This window comes from Columba livia, chromosome 4 (assembly GCF_036013475.1).
Source record: "Columba livia isolate bColLiv1 breed racing homer chromosome 4, bColLiv1.pat.W.v2, whole genome shotgun sequence".
Classification (NCBI taxonomy): domain Eukaryota; kingdom Metazoa; phylum Chordata; class Aves; order Columbiformes; family Columbidae; genus Columba; species Columba livia.
Genome location: NC_088605.1, coordinates 13,175,850 through 13,197,046, shown reverse-complemented (window position 1 = coordinate 13,197,046; position 21,197 = coordinate 13,175,850). Strand labels below are relative to the sequence as shown.

Sequence of the window (21,197 nt, the reverse complement as noted above, 5' to 3'; positions counted from 1 at the left end):
TATAACACAGGAGAGTGAGCAGGCAGGACAGGACCTGACTGAGAGGAGAAAGGAGGCGTTAAGGAAAGATCTGAAGGAAGCAAAACAGTGGGAGAAGAAGGAGGAAAGAGCATAAGGAAAGGCACGATTAACAACCTGTACGACACGCTGTGCGACAGATGCGATCAGAGCACACGATTCTGTTCTATGGTATGTTCAGTTCTCATCCAGTATTTTGTGCTGCTGTTATGCAGCTGATATTAAAATGAGTATGACAGGAGGAAGAAGATTTGTTCCACTGCCTCTGGGCCACTGATCTAAGAGAAGTATCCTCCTCTGGGAGAAGTCACTCCGTAAAGTTCCTTTTAGTGCAGGTTACAAAGATGACCCTCACCTTGATCCAAAATTTGCATTAATCAGACTTCTCCACTTGATCAGCTAGAATATAAATGAGCACGCCTGCTTTATGCTCATGCCAAAACATGTATAACGAGAATGTGGAAAATACATAGGGTTCCTGCTGAGCCAAAAAGGTTCCAGAATGAATTTCCTTGTATGATAATGGAAACATAGCAGTCTCCTCAAAACAGATTAAATTCCCTTTGAAGCGAACAGTATGCATAAAGAAATAGCTGCTTTGTCTTCCTGAAAACATGAATGAATTCTATAAGAAACTGAATTTTGTAGACAACGAGCTTCAAGCTCACACGCTGTAGCATATAGAGGAGTGAATCTTATATTATTATTTTGGAATAATTTTTATAGGATTTGAGGGTTCAATGCAACAAGGAAATGCGTCAGATGAAGGCTACAGGAAAAAAACTAAAACTCCCCTTTATTCAACTGCAATGGAGGACACATGCTTTCTTTGGTAACATAGACAGAATTTTCCATAATAGCTTCACAAGAAAACGAAAACACTTATCTTTCTTATTTCAGTATATGCTAATGTGATACTGCATTTTTACCCCTTCATGGGACTTGGGTTTTGCAATTTTTAAGCACTTTCAAAACGTAAACTTCAGCATAACGTATCTTCCCAAATCTGGCTGTTAGTTCTGTTTTGTACAGAGGTTTGTTCCAGCTCCTAATTTTGACTGCATCTCACACCCACATTCTAGCCTAGTCCCACAAAGATTCACCGACTAGCAGTTGAAATCAATAGCAATTCATAGAAGCTGCCAGGGCTTCAGTTTAGGTAATTGATTACTGTGGTCCTGCTGAGGCTCTACACTTTTACTATAAGCATTCTTCTGAGTGGTTTCCTCTGTCAGTCATTTTGTGCACACTATTTTCATCACAAGGATGGAACTGTGGTGCTTACAAATCAAGCTCTACCAGTTTTACACTTCCTACATGGTGGTTATATCATTTCTATACCATGCACCAGCTGAGGGAATTAATTCCAAAAGCCTACTTCCAAAAGCCCACTATTCCAGGTTGTGTACCTCAGGGAAGCAGAGGTAGAATCAGGCCTCAGTATGCTTTATAACATCATGATGTCATTACATCGATCTTTTTATGAAAGCAAGAAGCAAGCCCTAATTTTTAAATAACCACCCATTTACTCCTTTCTTCTAATTTCTTAAAGATACGCTGTATGTTTTCACTGTTGAATGACAATTCTACATAGGCATGTCGTGACAGTAAGGACACCATTGGATAGGGTCCAGCTCCTGAATCTGTGTCTTTCTGACTTGTTGTCCCAGAGTCAAGGCCTTCTGGAACGGATAGTCAATAGGTTAATGGATTTGGCCTTTTATTCAAATTCTGGTGTTTTACCTTAGGCAGAGAGATGACCCAGGGTTTATTTTCTAAATACCCCTAATAGCCACAGTGTCAATGCTTTTTATCACACAGCATTCGCACACTGCTCCACTAAAAGCATGTACTGTACGGGTTTTATTAAAAGCTCAGAGAGTTGCAATTATGTTGTCTGTAACATTTGGTTTTTCTGAACCACAAAAGCAGAGACTGCTGCATAAGTGTGTGCTCCTTCAAGTGGTCTTGGACCTAATATCTGCTAATACAAGGTATTGATCCATACTTGAAAATTACTTAGTGGTACAACATCAGCCCAATTCCATTTTTAATTCCATGGTCTTTATGAAAATGATTCTACAGATATCATACTGGAGTTGGGAACTCTGGCAACAGTCTCACATCAGTGGTGATTTGCTGAAAATATCAACTTAAAGGGCTTGATTTTGATTGGCTATTAAACATCTCAATCAAAGGTGTTTAGATAGTGCCATTATGATAGTACAAAGGCTTCTGACAGCTTTTTTTTCCTGTATTTTTCCTCATATCAGGGCTACCAGATACAGAAAGCATAAGAACTGCTATGGGGCCTTTTAGCCCTATGTGGAAGGCCAAGTCATAGACAATTATGCTGAGTGCTGTGCAAGCACAATGTAAATGGGTTGTTCATAATATAAAGAACAAGTACAAAGTGCATACAAAGAAGAGATTAAGTAACATTAACACACTTCTGTGGACTTCTGAGGTTTCTTAACTCAAGGAGTATAGCCCAAGTTAGATGGAAAAAGATATATTAGTGGAAGAAGAAAAGACATGGACATAGCTAAGAGGCTGCACTAGTGATAACTTTCCAGCTACTCAGCTAGAACTAGCCATGAAAGAGAATTTGGCTGTGTTAGGTAAACAAGAGGTATAAAAACTAAGCTACTGTTGAGATCCTGCTCTACCCAGAGATAGGATGATATATTCGATACATCTCCTTCTTATTGGTAACACACATTAGTACAGTGTGGATAATGAGGAGGTCTGTGTGCTGGAGTGGTGCTCCTTGGCAACAGCCTCACATTTATGCTCAGCACACCACTGTCAGCACAAGATTGCCCCTGCTTCTTACAATCTAATATCTCAAGCTTCAGCCAGATGTGTGCCTAATTTAGCTCTCTATTTCTGTTTTCTAACGCCATAAAACTTACAAAACATGAGAAGCACAGAGGTGAGTTTAAGAATCAAGATGGCACTGTTTTAACTGGCAGCTGATGGGAACCAGGGTACCTGAGCACTAAGGGACTAACAAGATTTATTCAAGGCTGAACAGGAAGCCAGGGACAGAACCTAAATACCAAACTTCTGAACCAAACCTGCAACTCCTGGACTTCCCATCTCAAGTTTCATTCGGAATTGGGGATACTTAGCAAGAAATTGCAAGTATTACTAGAAAACATTTTCCATTCATTAAGTTCAAAGGAAAGGAGAGTCAGTGTCAATGTTTTACAGATAATGAAACTAAGGCATGAAGTGGCAAAGACTTGGCAAAGGTCTGCTAAAGGGCCAGCAAGAGCAATAGCTCTGGACTCGAATTCAGTGGTCCCTCCCCTCTCTATCCACAGCACTCCAGGTATGTGAGTATTCACACAGTTCTTTCCTGGGTTAGTTGGTTCTGAGAAGTTCTTTTGTTATTACATTTGTCTTATGGAATTTTTCCCCAGTCTAAAAACTCATTCTGAATTTGAGAGATCTCATTCTGATCTTTGTAACATCAGAATTACTTTGCACTCCAATTATAATATCTCGGTAGAACAAAACCAAAATGCAGCAAGAAAGCCCCAAGTCTCTGTTACACAAATATTACTTGAAAGGAATAATCTACATATTTTAAATGTATTTAGTAAAACGCCTGCATTTTCATCTGTAGACACAGTCACATGCCTGCTTTAGCGACAACCATATGCACATGCAAGTTTTCAAGAGCAAAGAAATAATTATCTGGATACACGCAGCTGAGAACAAAATTAAGTGGATGAGTCAACAGAGGAAGACTTGCCTTTTCAAATGCACATCTGCGCTGTGTACAGTGCTCAATCACTGAAAGGCTGCAGAGTCATATTTATTTGATGTATTTGCATTTTAATTAATTGTGATTTGTCTGAAACTACTGTGGGATGTTTAACGTTACACTTGGAACATAAATACAAGAAGAGCCTCAGGTACATATAAATTATTAACAGAAGAGACTTATTAAGTCACCTATCTCAGCTTCTCTTAGGCAGTATTATTCTATGCAGTAGGATAAGTGGCACCATGTATGACATACTAGCAAGGGTTCCAAGAAAAGAGTGCAACTTGGACACAATAAGGCAAGGACAAATTATAAACTAAAGCAATATTATCTCGTAATTCGCAAATCTTCCTTCCTGAAATCCATGAGATGTTTAAAAGATAACTGAGAGGGATTTACTTGGTTTGCTGAATCCAGCCCCCGGTAAGGCACAGAAATACAACATATATTACTTTCTAAACTCCATTTTAAAAGTAGCCAGAGATTGTTTCCCACATAACTTTGAAAGAAGAGATAACATATCTATTTTTTTTAATGAATAACCTATGCACTAACTGGTAATACCATAAAGAAATTTCTTGATAATTATTAAAATCCCATGCAGCTGAGGAAGATCTGCCTATTAAGAGGCAGACACAGAAATTCCAGCTGGAGGGTATAGACTCTTTAGAGAATTTATTTCCCTATATGCAATTTAGTCTTCCATATACCTTTCAAAAAAGCCCAATACAGCAGTATTTGTACCCCTGTAGAGTAGAATAATTCCATATTTTAACTCAAGTTACAATTAAAGTCATAAAGGACTAATTTTTTTTGCAAAATTTAGCTAGATGAAGTGTCTTCTATAGCATCACACTCTCTCCTTCCCTACATGTTTGTTATGGAAGTAGTCACATAAAATTATCAAAATAAAAAATAACCAGATACTTCTGAAAAACAGGTACTTTAAAAACACTAAAGGCTTATATTCAGAATTTATACTGATATTTCTGACTGCAACTAAGCTCGTACTGCCAGGAAATCACTGAATGAAAGCAATGTGAAAATGAAAATGAGGAACAGATTCAGTTCTCTCAAAAACTCCACAGTGAAAGTTTTCCAAATTATCTATATTAAATTATATAAGACACCTGATTAAAACCTTTTGGCAGGATTTATTAACTAGTTGCTTAACTTATGTGAAAGGATTTGCAAAAATGCCCATCAGCTTGGTCTCTAGGCACTGCAGAGAAACACGGATTCCAGGAGTTTTGAAACACCGAGATTATTCTCCAAGGCAAAGGGGTTCAATATTCACAGCTGTATGCCTGTTCGTTTGCTTGATGTGCTTTCAGAACATTGATTCCAGACAAGTCACACAGCTTGTAGTCAGTATGAAAACAGTTAAAACAGACCTATTCTTAACTCTGGTGCTGTAACTGTGTTAAAGTTAATATTGCCTTTATTTACAGGGTATTTTTGTTCCAAAGGCCCCAAAAGTGACCTCCCTTAACTATCGCAATGTCGTATGCAATGGCACTACTAAAGTGTAGTCCTTGCAAGTATTATGAAAACAGATAAGAGAGAAACATCTACATTAATAAGAATTACCCTGGCTACTTCAATAGTGAGAAAAGCCTCCACGGTCTCAGGTTTTAAAGACTAACAGAACACAGAGGTACAGACTGCAAGCTTTACAATACCCAGGGTGACTGTGTGAGTATTTTTATGACGCCTCTGTTCCTGTATGGTATACTCTTCAAGATAAAAGATTTCAGCCAATGAGTAAAACCAGTTATATTTCCTTCTTCATGTTAATACTTTCAAAAGATTGTGCTTTGCAAGGTTAATTTCAAGTCCAAACTCACATGGGAATGAGAATAATTAGACTCATTTAAGAGAATTCTCCCCTCTGGCAGAGCTGATTAAATTATTTATACATTATCTTCTTGTATAATTGTACCTAGAACTGTGTAAATGGGGTTTTTGTCTAAATTTCGATAAATTCATAATACATGTTTTTAAGTTGGATATATCACCTGCACCTGTGGCAACAAAGAATGGCTCATTTTTAAAATGCTTCAATGAGAAATTAATCCAGAGGGAAACAAAAGTATGCAATTTAAAAGCTTCCACAATGACACCATACTGATTAAAACTCATCAACTGAAGAAATAAAATTAGTAAGACAATAAATCTCAGACTGAATGCTGTTATCCATTTCCACAGGAATAACTTCATTGACTGCAGCCCCATTACACTAAAATATGAGTGCTACTTGGCTGAGTATCAGTTCCATTATGTGACCCTTTATCTGTAATTTAATATTCCTTGCTATCGTTTCCAAGTCCCTCTGTGACAGGTGTGCTCAACCCCCTTGACCAGACTGGCAGTGGTTTGGTAGAGGCTCCAAAGGAGCCAAAGGCCTGAGCCATGGCTGGGCCATGAGCTTCTCCAGCTCCCCCAAAAAGGAGCAGAGTGGCACAGTGAGCACCAGTGCCTGTGGGCCCAGAGCACACGTCATCCGAGAGAAGTATGAGTAGTAAGTGGTTTTCCAAGCCTAATTTCTCAAGGAATAAAGAAAGTTGTGGGTACAAGAAGTCTCATGCACACCTTTACCAGAAAGATGCTTTGACTACAAGCCAACTACTTTATTCAATAAATGTGACAGCCTGGGTGAGCCTTCTTGGAGCTCTCCCTGTTGGGCAGCGTGGCTGTATGGGGGTGATCTATCCTTGAGCTGGGACACCTCTCAAGGTTGTTCCGAGACACCTAGAGACCTTTCACCAATGGCAAATCTTGGCTAAGCAATCAATATCACATACAACCTTGTAGTACGGTATTTTTGAGTTTGCCTTGGTAACTTGGTAGTAATGAAACATTACCAATCCATGTGGCCATCCAATATTAATCACTACAACCTCTGTATTCTTTAACCCTATTCATTGTATTGCTACCCTTTGACATATACCATTAACCAAGTCTGGGATTAAGACTGGACACAGCCACATGTAGGCTCCATAAGGAGTTTAGAAGGTGATGGGGTCCATTCTAAACCTCATGACTCAACAGGGGAGTCTTCCTTACCATCTGCATCTCCAGTCTCTGTGTAAATCATTCTAACTTGAGGCTAACTCAATCTTCCTCTATATATTTCCTCCATGAAGTAATTAATAAGGTGAACCTTGCCTGAACCTTGCCATCAAACTTGGTGAACCTCGTAAACCACTCTTATCTTTGGTAAATTACATCCAATTCATTAATTCTGTCAAATCATTATTTTACTTCAGTAAAACACATTGCTGCTTCTCTCCTTTGAGTGAGGTGCATTCCACTCACTTTGCGACATCTCCTTTGCTAAGGATCTCAGATTCTGGATAAAACCTGAAAATTCTAATGTAATAAACCACTAGGGTGAAAAAGGAATGGTGATGCTAACATTCATTTCAGGTCTACTAAGTGCTCCTTCTTTCTTTTATAGCAATGAACTTGAGAAAGCTCAGCTCTGAAATGGCTTTTATAGGCTCGGGATTTCACACTATTCTTTATCATTTCCTGCAACTCCAGTCAATTTTCTTTTTCCTTTTTACAAGTAACTATACAATATTAAAAAAACAAGAGTATTTTAATGCCTCTGGCTACGTTTTTCCTTACCTATGCATCATTGAAATAATAGCTATGGGTCTCTATTTGGGGACAGCTGCATTAGGGAAGACAGAGGGTTAGATAAAGAAATCCATTAAAAGGATAACACAATCACACACTTATTCATTCAAGTTGTGTATGGACAGGAGTGATAAGTAAGAAAATTATGTATTCTGATTAACAAATTAATATTTTTATTAAACAATAAATCTGCAGTGCAGTAATTATCCCAAGGCTATAGCAATGCTCAAATGACGTTAAATTAACTTCTTTCAAAGCAACTCCAGAAAAAGAAACTGGCCTTTGCCAAGAATGGAACAGCCTCAGCTATAATGAGTTTTTCGCAGCCAGGCTCAACTCTTCCAATTTATTTATTTTGGGGGGACAGCTAGATAGGGAATATTTCCATAGCACTATCCCAGGCCCTGAAGACCCTGATGTCTAACACTCCAGCCATGTATCGTTTGCTTTTGCTGCACTGTGCACTTCAGATGTCTGGCAGGAGGGTCTCAGGCAGTGATTCAATGCTAAAATATTGTTTAATTAGCTATGATATTGTTCCTTTGGCTATCAGACCTGCTCTGTCATCCAGTGCACTCTGACTGGCTGATAGTCAAATTCCTGAAATAGGAGTCAATTTAAGGTGATTAGAATAGTTAAAAAGCAATTGTTTCTGACAAGGATCATGAAGGATCCTCTGGCAAGACACAAAACCAAACAAAAGTCTTGAAAGACCACTTTCGCAAATTTATTCATTGTTTTCATAGCTTCCTAAATCTGGACCTAAAGCCTCCTAAAAGATGCTGAGACTTCTCTGTATTTCTTGGAAACAAATCATCCTTAAGATCTTTATAGTACCTACTCACACAACCTTACTGGCTATCATTATTACTTATTGAATTACAGCAATTAGTTATAAAGACTGCAATTTGCACAAGATAACATATAAACACATGACTGCTCTTATTCTAAAAAGCTTAAAAACTGTACTCAGTTAAGATATTCTACAATAGATGATGACCACATCAGAAATAATGTTGTGTCCAAACCAGACTCAGTTTTACCTCAACAAGTGCAGAACTGATTCAATGCCTGTTGCGGAAGCTGTATCCATGTTAGTGTCTACAAGACAAAGTCATTTAGGTGATCCTAGAAATGCAGTTCACTCTTGGGACTTTGCACTAGGGACACACAGAATTTTTCTTACAAATCAGTCTGTTGAGAGCTCATGAAAGGCTCTGTTTACTATCAGGATTCTACACAGTTCAGAGAAGATGACAACTTATAGTTACACCTACTTACCTATTTACTGATTTTATTCCACAATTGACACTAAAAACACTTCTTGTGTGACTTTAATAAAAGAATTCCTACTGCATTCTCCTAACGAGCAACAAAAAGAACTTTTCCAGCTATCACATTTCTAAAATTCTTATTCTGGTGGTCACATCAGATATCTTGTTTAAAGCTTAAAATTCTTTACTTTATACCACATTTGACTACTGTGGTTACAAAGAACAGGTGCCTGATGCATTGTTTAATTACACACCCACAAAGCCAGCCTGGTCCCCAGCCTCGCAGAGAATTCTTTCCTCCTTTTATGTTCTTCTTAATTATTATTTATCTAGTATTATGTATCCAATTAGTGTGGACCCCTACAGAATCTAAAACAGTTTAAAGAAAAATCAGGAGTTATTTGATCATTGATATCTAGTAATACTGCTTAACAGTTCCATTAAAATGATTATTGGGTTTTATTCTGTGAAGAGCTGTCTTTCTCCAGTATAATGTATATCAAAATATTCTTTCTACAGTGTATATACAATTTTGACATTGGAACTCTGCCTAGCTTTGCTTGTACACATAGGTAAGGTGTAGTATGTAGCTAATATTTGAACACAAATAAAGTGATTACTGTGCTTTGTTTAAATCATCACAGTTTGAGGCTTAATGTTACAAACATCACAAAAAGTAAATGCAAATTGATGCATGAAAAACATAGAGGCCAAAATGCATTTCACTAATACTTTTTTTATCTCCAAAAATACTGATTAACTTTACTGTAACTCTTACATCAGCTAACAAAGAGTCAGACACCTTCCTAGCTCGTGGATCTCTTAGGACAGGAGTGTCAAAGTCATTTTCACCAGGGCCACATCAGCCTCGTCGTTGCCTTCAAAGCACTGAATGCAATTTTAGGACTGTATGAATGTAGGAGTAGTTTCCACAGTCCTAAAATTACATTCTGGCCTTCGAAGGCAACAACGAGGCCGATGTGGCCCCCGGTGAAAATGACTTTGATACCCCTGTCCTAGGATGACGCATAAACTTTTGGTATTTGAAAATTCAAGCTATCCTAAACCCATATGATTACAAATCTGTGTCTTGATTTCCAGTGGAATTTATTTCATATACCATTATTTGCAAACTTCAACACAATGAGGAAGTCCTCCCAACGACTAAAGAAAACACACAGTGATTTTTTACTTTCATGCAATCAAGGATTTATACGTGAATGACCCACCAAGAAGAAAATAAAAGGAGAATATCAGAATTTGTGTGGGTCAGCACTCTAGACATGAAATAACATATACGTACTTCACCTCAACAGTAGCAAACCCCCCTACTTTCCTCTTCAAAACTACTGTAAACAGATCAAATAGTACAGTTGTACTTGCTTTTCCTTATCCACAATACTAACTGAAAACCTCAAAAAATACTGTCTGCAAGAGCTCAACTCCAGCAAGCTTTTATAAACTTGATGTGTTTGTTAAGCTTTAATCAGCATGGAAAAAGCATTAAAAATCTAGTTAGATATGAAAGACATGTCAGGCCTCGCTACAAAACAGAACCTTATCCTCTAGTTTTCTGAGGCATCTGAAAAAGACTATAAGAATTGCTTATACAATTTAATGCAAGGAATCTTTCCAGAAATGAGGGATTATTTTTCATTATTTCAATAATTTTCTTCAATACCCTTAAGCATCATCATATGTATACAGGACAGCACTTTCTTGCAGTCCCATTACCTGCACTTTATAAGCCTCATGCTGGAGCTTGTTCCTATTTCTGAGCCTTGGTATATGACCCATAATCTGTTGCTACTCATACACACGATGCTTTGCTGACACATAAATATTCAGCATTAGGAATAAGAGCTATGTAAGAACTATAGTACCTGTTGCTAATCCATTAATCACGTCTCAGCAAAACTAAATACTGAACTACTGCAGTGTAAATGTTCCTCAAATTACTGGGTGATTTGGTATCTACAGTTGCATAAGTAATTTCAAAATAGTTTATTTTTAAAGCACAAAGACTCTAAGCTGAAAGATCTCAAACCCAAAGATTAAGAGGCAAAGTCAACGGAAACTGCCATTTTGCAGAGCTTCAAAAATTAGATTGCTTAAAACCAACCTGAATTTAATCGCTAATCATTGCTAAACAGATAATCATGAATTTCCATCTGGTATAGTTATTTTTCAAAAGAGAATATTTTCCATTGCTTCATATAAGAGTAACTTAAAAGAAAAATGTTTGGGAGAGAGAAGCAGGGTTAGGTACTACAATCCTTTTCCTAAATTTACCATCAAATAACTAGAAGCTAAGCATGGGTAACTTAAAATTTCATTTCAGTCATCAACAAAGTTTTTGCATCCAATTATCTTTTGCAAGGTTAGAATTGTCATATCTTTTTTTTTTAAAAAAAAACACTGAATTATTTTGCTCTGTCCAGTAAAGCAAGTGATGACCAGCAAAAAACCTCTGTGCTCAGTGAAATTCCATCCCCCTGCATTCTGGCAGTTAACAGACCTCTATAGAGCAAACATACACTGACATTTTTCCAAAATGAAACCATTTTCCTACTGTTTCTTCACCTCTGTTACCTTTTTTACAGTATTTCTCTCTCCTGAACAGTTTGTTACTTTACCTAAGGCAGAATTAGATTATGGATGGAAGCAACAGAAAGTGGAATCTCACTGGGCAACATTTAGATTCTGGTTGAAATTCCAGATTTGGCTCTAACATTCTTTATTTCATTGAGTATAAAGTGGAGCTAAGACTGACTAACCTCAAATTTTTAGTACAATTATTTTAAATATTTTTATTGCAAATTATTTCATTGTGTTAAAGTATGTCAAGCACTTCAGTAATACAGAAGAGGAAAGATCTCTATCGTGACCAGTTTACAATATCATTATCAGCAGATAAGAAATGCCAATGCAACAAAGAATCTAACAGTTAAGTATTGATACTTGGTGCGAATGTTTTGCATTCACAAATTTCATGCAATAGAATTACCTTATTTTTAATTTTTTATCCTTTTATCCTTATACTGTTCTTCCACATGGCTTTGTAAGATAGGGCACTGGAGCCCTTAGCATTTCTAGTAGTCTGCCTCAATTACAGCACAATTCGACATTTCTCAAAATGCACAGAAAACCTCCAGTTGACAGTACTCAGATGTAAGTTAAGTCTCAAAAATCTTTATTTTTACTACTGTCAACTCTGATTTTTACTAGAAGGTCAGCATTCCCCTGCTGAAAAAAGTAGAGACTAAAGAGCACATTACATCAATCCAGTATCTAATCAGCTTGTCGAAAATATGGGTTTTTTCCTCCAGTTCGTCACATAGTAGTGTTTTAATTAGAAAAGCAAAGCAACCATTTCTCAATAGTTACACTTTAAAAGAGAGTGTTAAACCATAACAACAGGGTACATAGTACCTCTGCAATTGTCTGCTTCTAACTTAAAGACCTGATTTTAGCTTTGCGGATATTTTCATTCCCCTTTAAAGGAGAGAGAGACAGCGACAATGTATGCGGGAGAAGAAAAGACTCCAGGAAGTAAAGAATAAAAGAAGCCCACAAATTTGAGTTAAAGCTACTCATATGTTGCTAGTAGCAACTCAGTGAGAATAAGATTCCATGGTATAATATATACTTTCTAAACACATGATACAGATTGGCAGAATCTTTCTCAATAGAATAGAAAGTACTAAAATGTAATTCATGGAGCTCTCAAAAGAAGAGAAATAATGTCTGCCAACTCCCCAAACACAAAGTGTATGCTTGAGGAAAACAGTGCTGCTGGGGGAGGTGGCGGCGGGTTCTCACACAGTAAAGGCATTTTGAGAGTGCAGAAAACGCATCCTTGTGCCCGCAGCTTCTACACAGTCATCCTGGCTGAGGACTTTTCATAGAAACAGCCTTATCTCACTCAAGGGAATAAACTTGCCAGCTTACAGCTCCACAAATGCCAAGAGAATACTGTAGATTTACTTTCAGTTCAGCATTCAAATGCATATAACTGAGGCACGTAACAGGAATTTCCTACAGCAAGCTATCTTCCCCAGCCTGGGGGCTTCTCCCAGAGCAATATATATGCCCTATATATGCACTTTATTCAGCTGCACAATGGGCTGCCACAGACCTGGTCTCCATCAATGTACCATGTTATTTTGTTTGTTCTATTTCTCTTCTTTTTTGTTGTTGCTTTCTTCTTAAGTAAATAGATTTCCCCAAGATACGGTGCCTAACAATCTGACTATCCATGATATGCTTCAAATACTGGAATACATTAGACTATAAGAAGGCCAAATAGTGATTTGCTAATTAGCTTAACCCTTTTGGGACACAGAAGAAAGAATTTTTTATTAAAACGGGATAACCCTGGACTATATTGATCTGACTGAGAAATGAGTATTTTAGTCAAGATGAGTCTCAAGATGAGTACATGCTGGAAACGGTGATGCTGTTTCCATAGCAATGCCATGACAGCCTCTAGAGTGAAATAGTGTGCTACCAGGAAATGAAGGGAGTTCAAGTGCTATGAGCTGCATAGTTCTGTGAGCAATCCCAACACATTCTCATAAAGAATATTTAGTACAGCCAGATAGTCCAAAGATTGCTGCTGATGTGAAGTAAACCTTATCAGTATGCTTCCAGCAGTCCTGTTTTCTCATTCACTACACGCAAGATGACTTATCTAAAGGCTTAAGCTGTGGGCAGCACTGCTAAGCCATTTCAGACTGAACATTAACAAATAAAGCAACCTTTACGTCCCTTTTTCTCCACTGAAGAATATCATCTATAATTAAGGATACTGACTCTCATTCTCTGTAACACAACCAAACACATTCAACCTTTTAGTGAAGAAAGGCCTCATATGTGCAACTATTTACCAGCTGACCTTCCCCCTTCTCTCACCTCCTTCTCTCTCTTGCCTCCTCCTGTCCAAACGATACTGAGCAAATCTGCCCGCACGTGGGAAGCAATGTGTAGAAGGCTTGCATATTCCTCATGAAAATTTACACAGTCCTAGCATGAAAATCACTTGCCTGCTTTTTACCCCAGTTTATGCTAATAGAAAAGCAAACCAGAAAACCACTAATTGTATTTTATTTGCCTAAGGCTTTACCTAAGGCATATATTCTGGTTGAATTCTGCAAGGCTGATTTAAAATATTTTCCAAAGGAGACAGAAAGAGAATTAACTTAAGATCTGCATTGCTTTGTGTTTTCATTTTCAAAGAAATGAACGGTTCTCAGTGATTTGTAAAACTGCTAAAATAATGGTTATGACCCTGCTGTTCTTAAATTAAATTCTACAAGATACAGTACTTTACTTGAAAAACACCCTAGTATACTGCTGCTAATCCATTCTTTCTCCAGTGTCTCCCTGCAATTTGTAAATGTGTTCCGACATAAGCTGAATGTCCAGAAATTCTAGCACTGTATTTGTTGTTTGTGTCATTGTCACAACCAGCCTCTTGGGTAAACAGATTCATTACATGCAGCAGTGCTGCCTCTGAGGGAAAGTAGAACGACAAACACACATCACTGCCAGATCCCTTATTAACAAATGCCGTTTCAAACCAAAATGTTTTCTATTTATTGTTTTAAACATGTATTTCAAGCAATCAAGCCTTGTATGTAAAGTAGCAAGATGCTTCATTTCCATTTTGCATCTAGCAAAAAGATGTGAAGCAAGCATTTTTAAAACAGCCCAAGCCTCCTCCTGCCTCTCTCCCTAAGTGTGTTGCAGAAGGCACCAAACCCAGCAACATTCATTTATAATTTAAAGTGTTTGCTTCACAGAATTTTTTCATCTTAATACATTTCATCCTAATTGCGACCGGCACACTCAATGTTTCCACCGGAAGCTCATCCTCTTCCAGGACAGTTTTATGTAACTGGGTTTTCTGTAGGACAGTTTCTTTATGGGACATATATGCAATTTCTTTATGGGACAGATGTTGAAATCTAGCAGAAAACATGCCCTTGCAATTCTCCAAGGACTTACAGGCTTCTATATGGACAAAAAGATACCTGTGAAAAAATTGAAGCAAGTTTAACATATTCATCCTCTTTTTCCAGTTATGATGGTCTCCCAGTAAATTCTCCAATATGAGTATTATTCTGTAACCATCTCACCTTCTTTTGGAACACCTATCTCAACTTTTCAGTTTATCAAAGAGTTAATTAAAAGTAATCTGCCTGATTATCTGGATCAGACAAGTGAATACAGATACAGTTTATACTGTCTGAAACAGAAGTGAATACAGCCTATATAACTCAGTCTATTCTCATGAATATGTACTGGTATCCAGCCACAAAAGTCAATCTGCTGCCACCATTGCCCGCATAGCAACAATGGTTTACCCCAGCATTGATCGTACCTATACCTAATGTTCTCTACTATCATTGCCTAAACTCTCTCATCACAATCCTCCCAGATGTTCATTCATGTGCATCCAAAAGAAGCAGCAATAGCTGTATTCCAATCCAGGATAGAAATTGAGTTATCCCAAAGTCATCCACCTAAGTATCCCAAAGCTACTGTCTCAGATACAGGAGAAGTTTCCTATCTTAAAATTCATAAGCAGATTCTTAATTCCTCTCCCATCACTCCTAGAACATACTCAGAAACCAAGCATGCTATAAAATTGTAACATTTTTTAAGAGTTAAATCGATGATTCACCACAGACTCTAAAACACTTTTTAATCAGTAAATATTCAATGACAGGAGTGTGCTAGTGCTTGAAACAGAGTCCACACTGCTGTCACCAAATATAGGGGTTGAACATACACGAGCAGGAGCAATAACATCCTAAACAGTTATTACATCTCAAATAATTTTGCTATCCATGTTGCTCTATCAAGACATATTGTAGTAATGACTGTAAGACTCAGTCTGCTTTTGACCTCTTACCTAGTATATTGCTAGAGTTTGAAACATCACTGGAGGCCAAGTGCTTCCAAAGCCTACATAAAAGTGTTTTCATACAAAGGGTAAATTAAATGTTGTTAATCAGGGCTATGAAATGTATCGTTTTCCTCACACATTTATTTACATTTTCTGTCTCTATTTCTTCATCCACAAAATAGCAGACAAATTCATCTATCCACCAGCCTCTTAATTATTTTACACTACCATATTCACAATACTTTTCTTCTGATTGTATCAAAACTCCCATAGTAAGGCTGTTCTTTTCAATGATTTACACACATTTGGAGTTTAAAAATTCATTTGTGGCTGATATTTCTGTCAGTAAGCTCTTAGTGTGACAAATGACTTAATAAAAACTCATGTTGTTCTCATGAACTGTTATAACTATTTATTTGTTTGTTTTAAAAGTTGTCAGAAACATTTCTCTTGGCAATCCACAAAACAGTTTTTAACACAATAAAAGGCATTTCCAAAAGCGAAGACTTATCTTGCATGAGTATTATGGAATGTGATCTGGTTATCATACACAGACACAGAGAGACTGCTGTGCTTGCTCTGACTCACTGCTCCTCTTTACGTGAGGAGGAGACACAGGAGAGAAGAATTCACAGTAGCCACATATAAAAGTGTCCAGGACAGAAATGAGACTGGAAACTGAAGCTACAGTGAAGAGGATGCTGTGGGGAGCCACCCTGCTTCTCCATACACAAGTGCTGGCAAACGATTTTCCCACTCTTTCTCTCTTACTAAAGGATATCAAAGACAGATATAGCTGCTCTTTGAAGAGCCACGTATCGATTGGTCCTATACAAACAGTCTTATTAAATAGGGCACCATTTACCTTGCCTAATTTAGACAGGTCAAAGACAGAAAAAGAATATGCGCTCAGAAACAAGAAGATATTTCCTGCAGTCCCCAGGGTAAAGGCATCTATCATTTAATCCTGCAAGGGCAGCTTTTTAAGTACACTAAGAGTTGTTTGATTTAATGAAAATGTTTCCTGTGACATTAACAAAGCAAGTGTTAAGCTCCACAGATGATCTGGCCTATGAAGGAAGAAATATAAACAATCACCAGAGACAGGTGCTTTGTTTTAGGAATTTGCCCCTAGTAGGACAACTTCACTTTGACATCTGATAGTCACTTGTACAAATCCACAAAGGAATATTCTTCTAACTCCTTCTGAAATGCTTAAGAAGAATGACATTATTCTGGGTTGACCCCATAACCTGTTTCTCTTCTTACTGGTTCCTTTATGTTCTTCAAAACACAGAGCGACACTTTTCTTGGATACGTTTTCTTTTGCTCCTCCTCCACGCCACCCTGCTGCAGTACAAGGGGCAGCCTCACAGATGACTGGACTGATCCTGTGACAGCTTTCAGGATGATGCCAGCACTTGATACAGCAGTAACTGTGTTAATCACAGACCCAGCGACTCACCCCAAGCAGGTGAGCCTCACCCCCGACCTCTGCACAGCTCAGACAGAAGGGTTCTGGGAAGCAGGATGATGGGGAACCGGGGGCACAGTCACGGTAAGGACTGACCTTTCAGCAAAACAAGCTGGAGTAGCTCAGCATAAAATGTCATCATGAAATAACTTCAAAGAGTATTCTTGTCAGGTGGATACTTACCATTCAGGTAGCATCAGTTTCCTGTTTACTTGTTATTAACAAACTACAAGACTGCTATTTTTCACATAAAATTTCCTGATTTTTGCAACCCCTTAGCTGTATTTTATGATATCTGAGTACTTTCTGTTACAAATACTGCAGGGATTCTGGTAAGTAATGGTATATTTTAAAATCTGCAGAAAAATATTTTTAAAAAGGTCTCTTATGCCCCACTACTACTATCAACACTGAGCAAGAAACCATAATAAAGGATACTGAAGCTCCTATCTGTGATTGCTAAATGCCAGAGGTTAATCCTGAGATCATCCGCTGACATATATGTCTCACAGTCACTGTTGACAGATATTGAGTTGACGTGATAGGTGTGACCATTAGCAAAGATTCTCCGGGGAGTGACTTCTACCATCAAATCCATAGGTTTCAATACAGGCACCTGCCAAAAAAACAAAACACAAATGAGAAAGAGAATAAGATTTTAAATACTTTTTTGCTAGGGTCAGAGTTTCAGTGGAGAGCAAGCATTCAAAGATGGCAACATTATAAAACTCCCCAAAAGTGAATGTAAGCTGAATTTCCCCATGGATGCATGGCTGGGCGAGGCCATTCCTGCCAAGGGGAAAGGGAGAGCCAGGAGAGGAGGGCACAGGATGGGAAGCGCTGCGGGAAGGGTGGCACTGGCAGCTGCCACAGAACAGGCCAGTCCCACAGCAGCAGCCACTCTCCTACATACGCAGGAGGCTCTGACAAGCAACGAAGTCCCAATACTTTGTGCTTGCTAAAGAGTTTGCTGTTAGTTGTAAATCAGTTCCAGTATTTCTTTCACTACTTGATGTCTCTCTCGCAAAAAGTCAAGTGGTTAGAAGGTTATAATCTCAGAGAAACGCAATGAATGAAGCCCTCGAGAACAAAGCCAACATGTGTACTGACATACCATACATATACACATACTCCTGAGAAGCCAAGACTGCTGAATACCACTCATCGTTGCACCCTCATTGTTTCCCTGTGTGTCACTTCAATGTCATGCTTCAATAACTAAACACTGCCAATTTACTCCCTATTGCTAAAGCATTCAACACTGTAAGGCTGAGGTCCATGATCAGGACTATTCAGTGTTGTTGAACGTGCATCAGAAACAACCTATCATACATCAATCTGCAAGATAGTTTAAAGAAGAACACAGAGAAGTTAAAGCTTTGAGTTTAGCCTGCCACTAAAGGAGCCTCACGTTCACGGGAGCGCAGACCAATGTAAATCCTACTCTTCAGATAGGAGATAACTCCTTTATACTAGTGAGATAAAGAGTAGACTGAAATCAGGTATACTGTTTTTAAATCAGTTGCTCTGAATGAGGCATGAACACTGTTCAATATTAATTGCAAGTAGAATGCTTCCTTCCATCACACCAGGCTAAAGAATCCTGTGTGAATGCATGTTAAGTCATCAGGGAGTTATCAGGGAGAATAAAACTCATGTAAACTCTCTAAACATGTTTGTGTTGGTCACTACACCATAAAGTGTTTGTGACTTGAAAATGTGTAATGGATTTAAGACCATTATCAGTCAGGTAAAACTTCAAGAATAAACATATATATGCTTAGCATTAGTAGATATTTATATCTTCTACAAACTTAGCTCCCATGACTTCCTTCTTCACACACAGAAACAACTGGATTTTGGAAAAAGACAGCAGCTTACCTGCAGTGATGTCACTGTAGAAAGATCTTTAAGTTTTCCTTCTTCATCTTTTAAGTTGTACCCCTCTGGTCTCTTATCTCTTTCAGTAATCTTCCATAACTTGATTGTTTTATCTTTAAAAGAGAAGACAAACAACTGTCAGCATAAGAATTCTGAATGTACTTACTTACCTTTCACAATATACTCCCTAAAGAAGTTTCTACACTTTGGTTTAGACAAGCCCCTTGCTGAAACAGTCTGGGTCACTTAATTTTGCACATCCAGAAAATGTTGCCAACAGAAAAAAAATACTCATAAAGCACATGCCATACCTTCAAACCGAGTCAGAGGTTCCTGGCAGCTGACAGACCACGTAGAGCACAAGCCGCTCTCATATCCAACAGGTAGAACAGACCAAAACCACTCAGTTCTCACTGCTTAAGCTCAGTCTTGACAATTTGACTTTGCAAGGAAATAACCTTGATATTAAAGACAGTTTGCTAGTTTACTTGCAAACATGGTGTAGACAGACAGACCACTGATACCTGCATGACCCACTGTGGGAACGGGCAGTGGTGTATTGGTGTAACATCCTGAGCTCCAGCAAATGAAAGGCTGCATGAAAAATGAGACCTTTCTCCCTCCTGAGGGAAAGCAGCTGAGAAATAACTGAGAAGAAAAAAAAAAAAAAACTGGGCAAATTGGGTTGTAAGGGTAAGAGACAGAAGTGGGGAGAAAAATATACTGATCTTACAGGGAATGGAATTAAAGCTAAACTGTCCCTTTTTTCATGACAACTGAAGCATATGATGATAGAGTTAGGATGCCTCTTGTTTAGCAAAGAATGTCTGAAGCCAACAAATAGAAGTTTTAAACATTTCAGACAGAGTTTGACCTCATTTTTGCAGTAGCTGAAGTTGCAGATTTCACTAACATTGATCATCCACTCCCGTTCTGGTTGTGAGCCCAACACGCCAATCCTAACACTCCCCCACTGAAAAACCAGTGCCAACTCTTCTCCTGCAAAAAAGGTCTGCCCCCAAGGCCCTAAGAGTTGTTTCACACATCTGTTCATGGAGCAGCCAAAGCCTTTCCAAAACTTTGGCACTTCAAATGCCACCACAGCTTTCATTAATCTCAGTTCCTGCATGATTTGTGATTTCATCGCACTTTCTTCCTTTACTCCTCTTCCCCCAGGTACACAGCAAAGCATAACTCTTTCCCCAGTGTGGCTGATCCGATACTTCTTTCAAATTTTAGGACAAATCATTTTAAAGGCAGGATATCTGAATACATAAATCACTTTGTATTTCTATAGCAACTTTAACTTTGATAGTTTTTTCTTTTAAAATCAATTGGTCCACTACTCAGACTGTTTTTACTATTATGCACCTCCTAAAAATTGATATGCTAATTTTCAAGCAACAAAAATACTACAATTGATCAACCTACAGAACAACAGGTTAGTTCAATCTGCAACTGAAAAGCTTCCTTTGAATATTCAATAAATTTAATTTGCATCAGTCATGTTAATTACTTATTAAAAATATATATAGGCCATGTCATGCACTTCAGATTTTTATTACATGTAAAGAGTGCATTCCTGCTTATCTACTCTAAAATTTATAAATACAGCAATTATAAAATGAATGATAAGAAAAAACTATTTTTCATTGTTGGACTTGACCACTATTGATAAATCTCATTCCTGAGTGAAAACTATTTTATTAGCAATTAAGGGCATCATAAGTGTTGGTTTTCGTCTTCATCATCTGTCTCTGGACTTTAAAAACTCCCCAGAAATTCTAAGCATACTTATATTTCACAAAATATAGAAACAACTCTATGAAGTTCAGTATTTGGTCTCAAGGGTGTTGTGAAGTTTAAATTAATTAACGTCTGGTAAACAGTCTGAAATCCTCAGATGAAAGGATCTGTATGGGCCAAATTCTGATCTACCCAATGTAGCTCACATCAAAAGTGGCCCTAGTATATTCTGGTACAAAAGATACCAATGAATCCTAACAATTTATTATTATACTACAAAATCAGTTCGGTTTACAACACAAACAAAAAATTTGCTAACTGCAAGCACTGCAAATCCACAGTGAGATTTGAAAACCTTGGTGGTTTTTTTCTACCTCCTTTAATTAAGACACTGCACTCAGAGCTCAGCTGATGACTTGGTGCCAATGTGTGAACTGGAAAAAAACCAAGATCCCCTCCAAGAGACAT

General features: G+C 37.9%; 1 protein-coding gene across 15 annotated transcripts in view; it reads right to left on the bottom strand.

Moving 5' to 3' along the window:
- PPP2R2C (protein phosphatase 2 regulatory subunit Bgamma) overlaps positions 1–21,197 on the bottom strand; it is a 205,069-nt gene that overhangs the window by 34,466 nt on the left and 149,406 nt on the right. For all 15 annotated transcript variants that reach the window (XM_065060500.1, XM_065060496.1, XM_065060503.1 and 12 more), the window contains 2 exons: positions 18,984–19,096; positions 17,541–17,718 (listed from right to left, as the gene is read on the bottom strand). In XM_065060500.1, the coding sequence (XP_064916572.1) occupies positions 17,541–17,718; positions 18,984–19,096 (291 nt within the window). The remainder of the gene's footprint in view (positions 1–17,540; positions 17,719–18,983; positions 19,097–21,197) is intronic.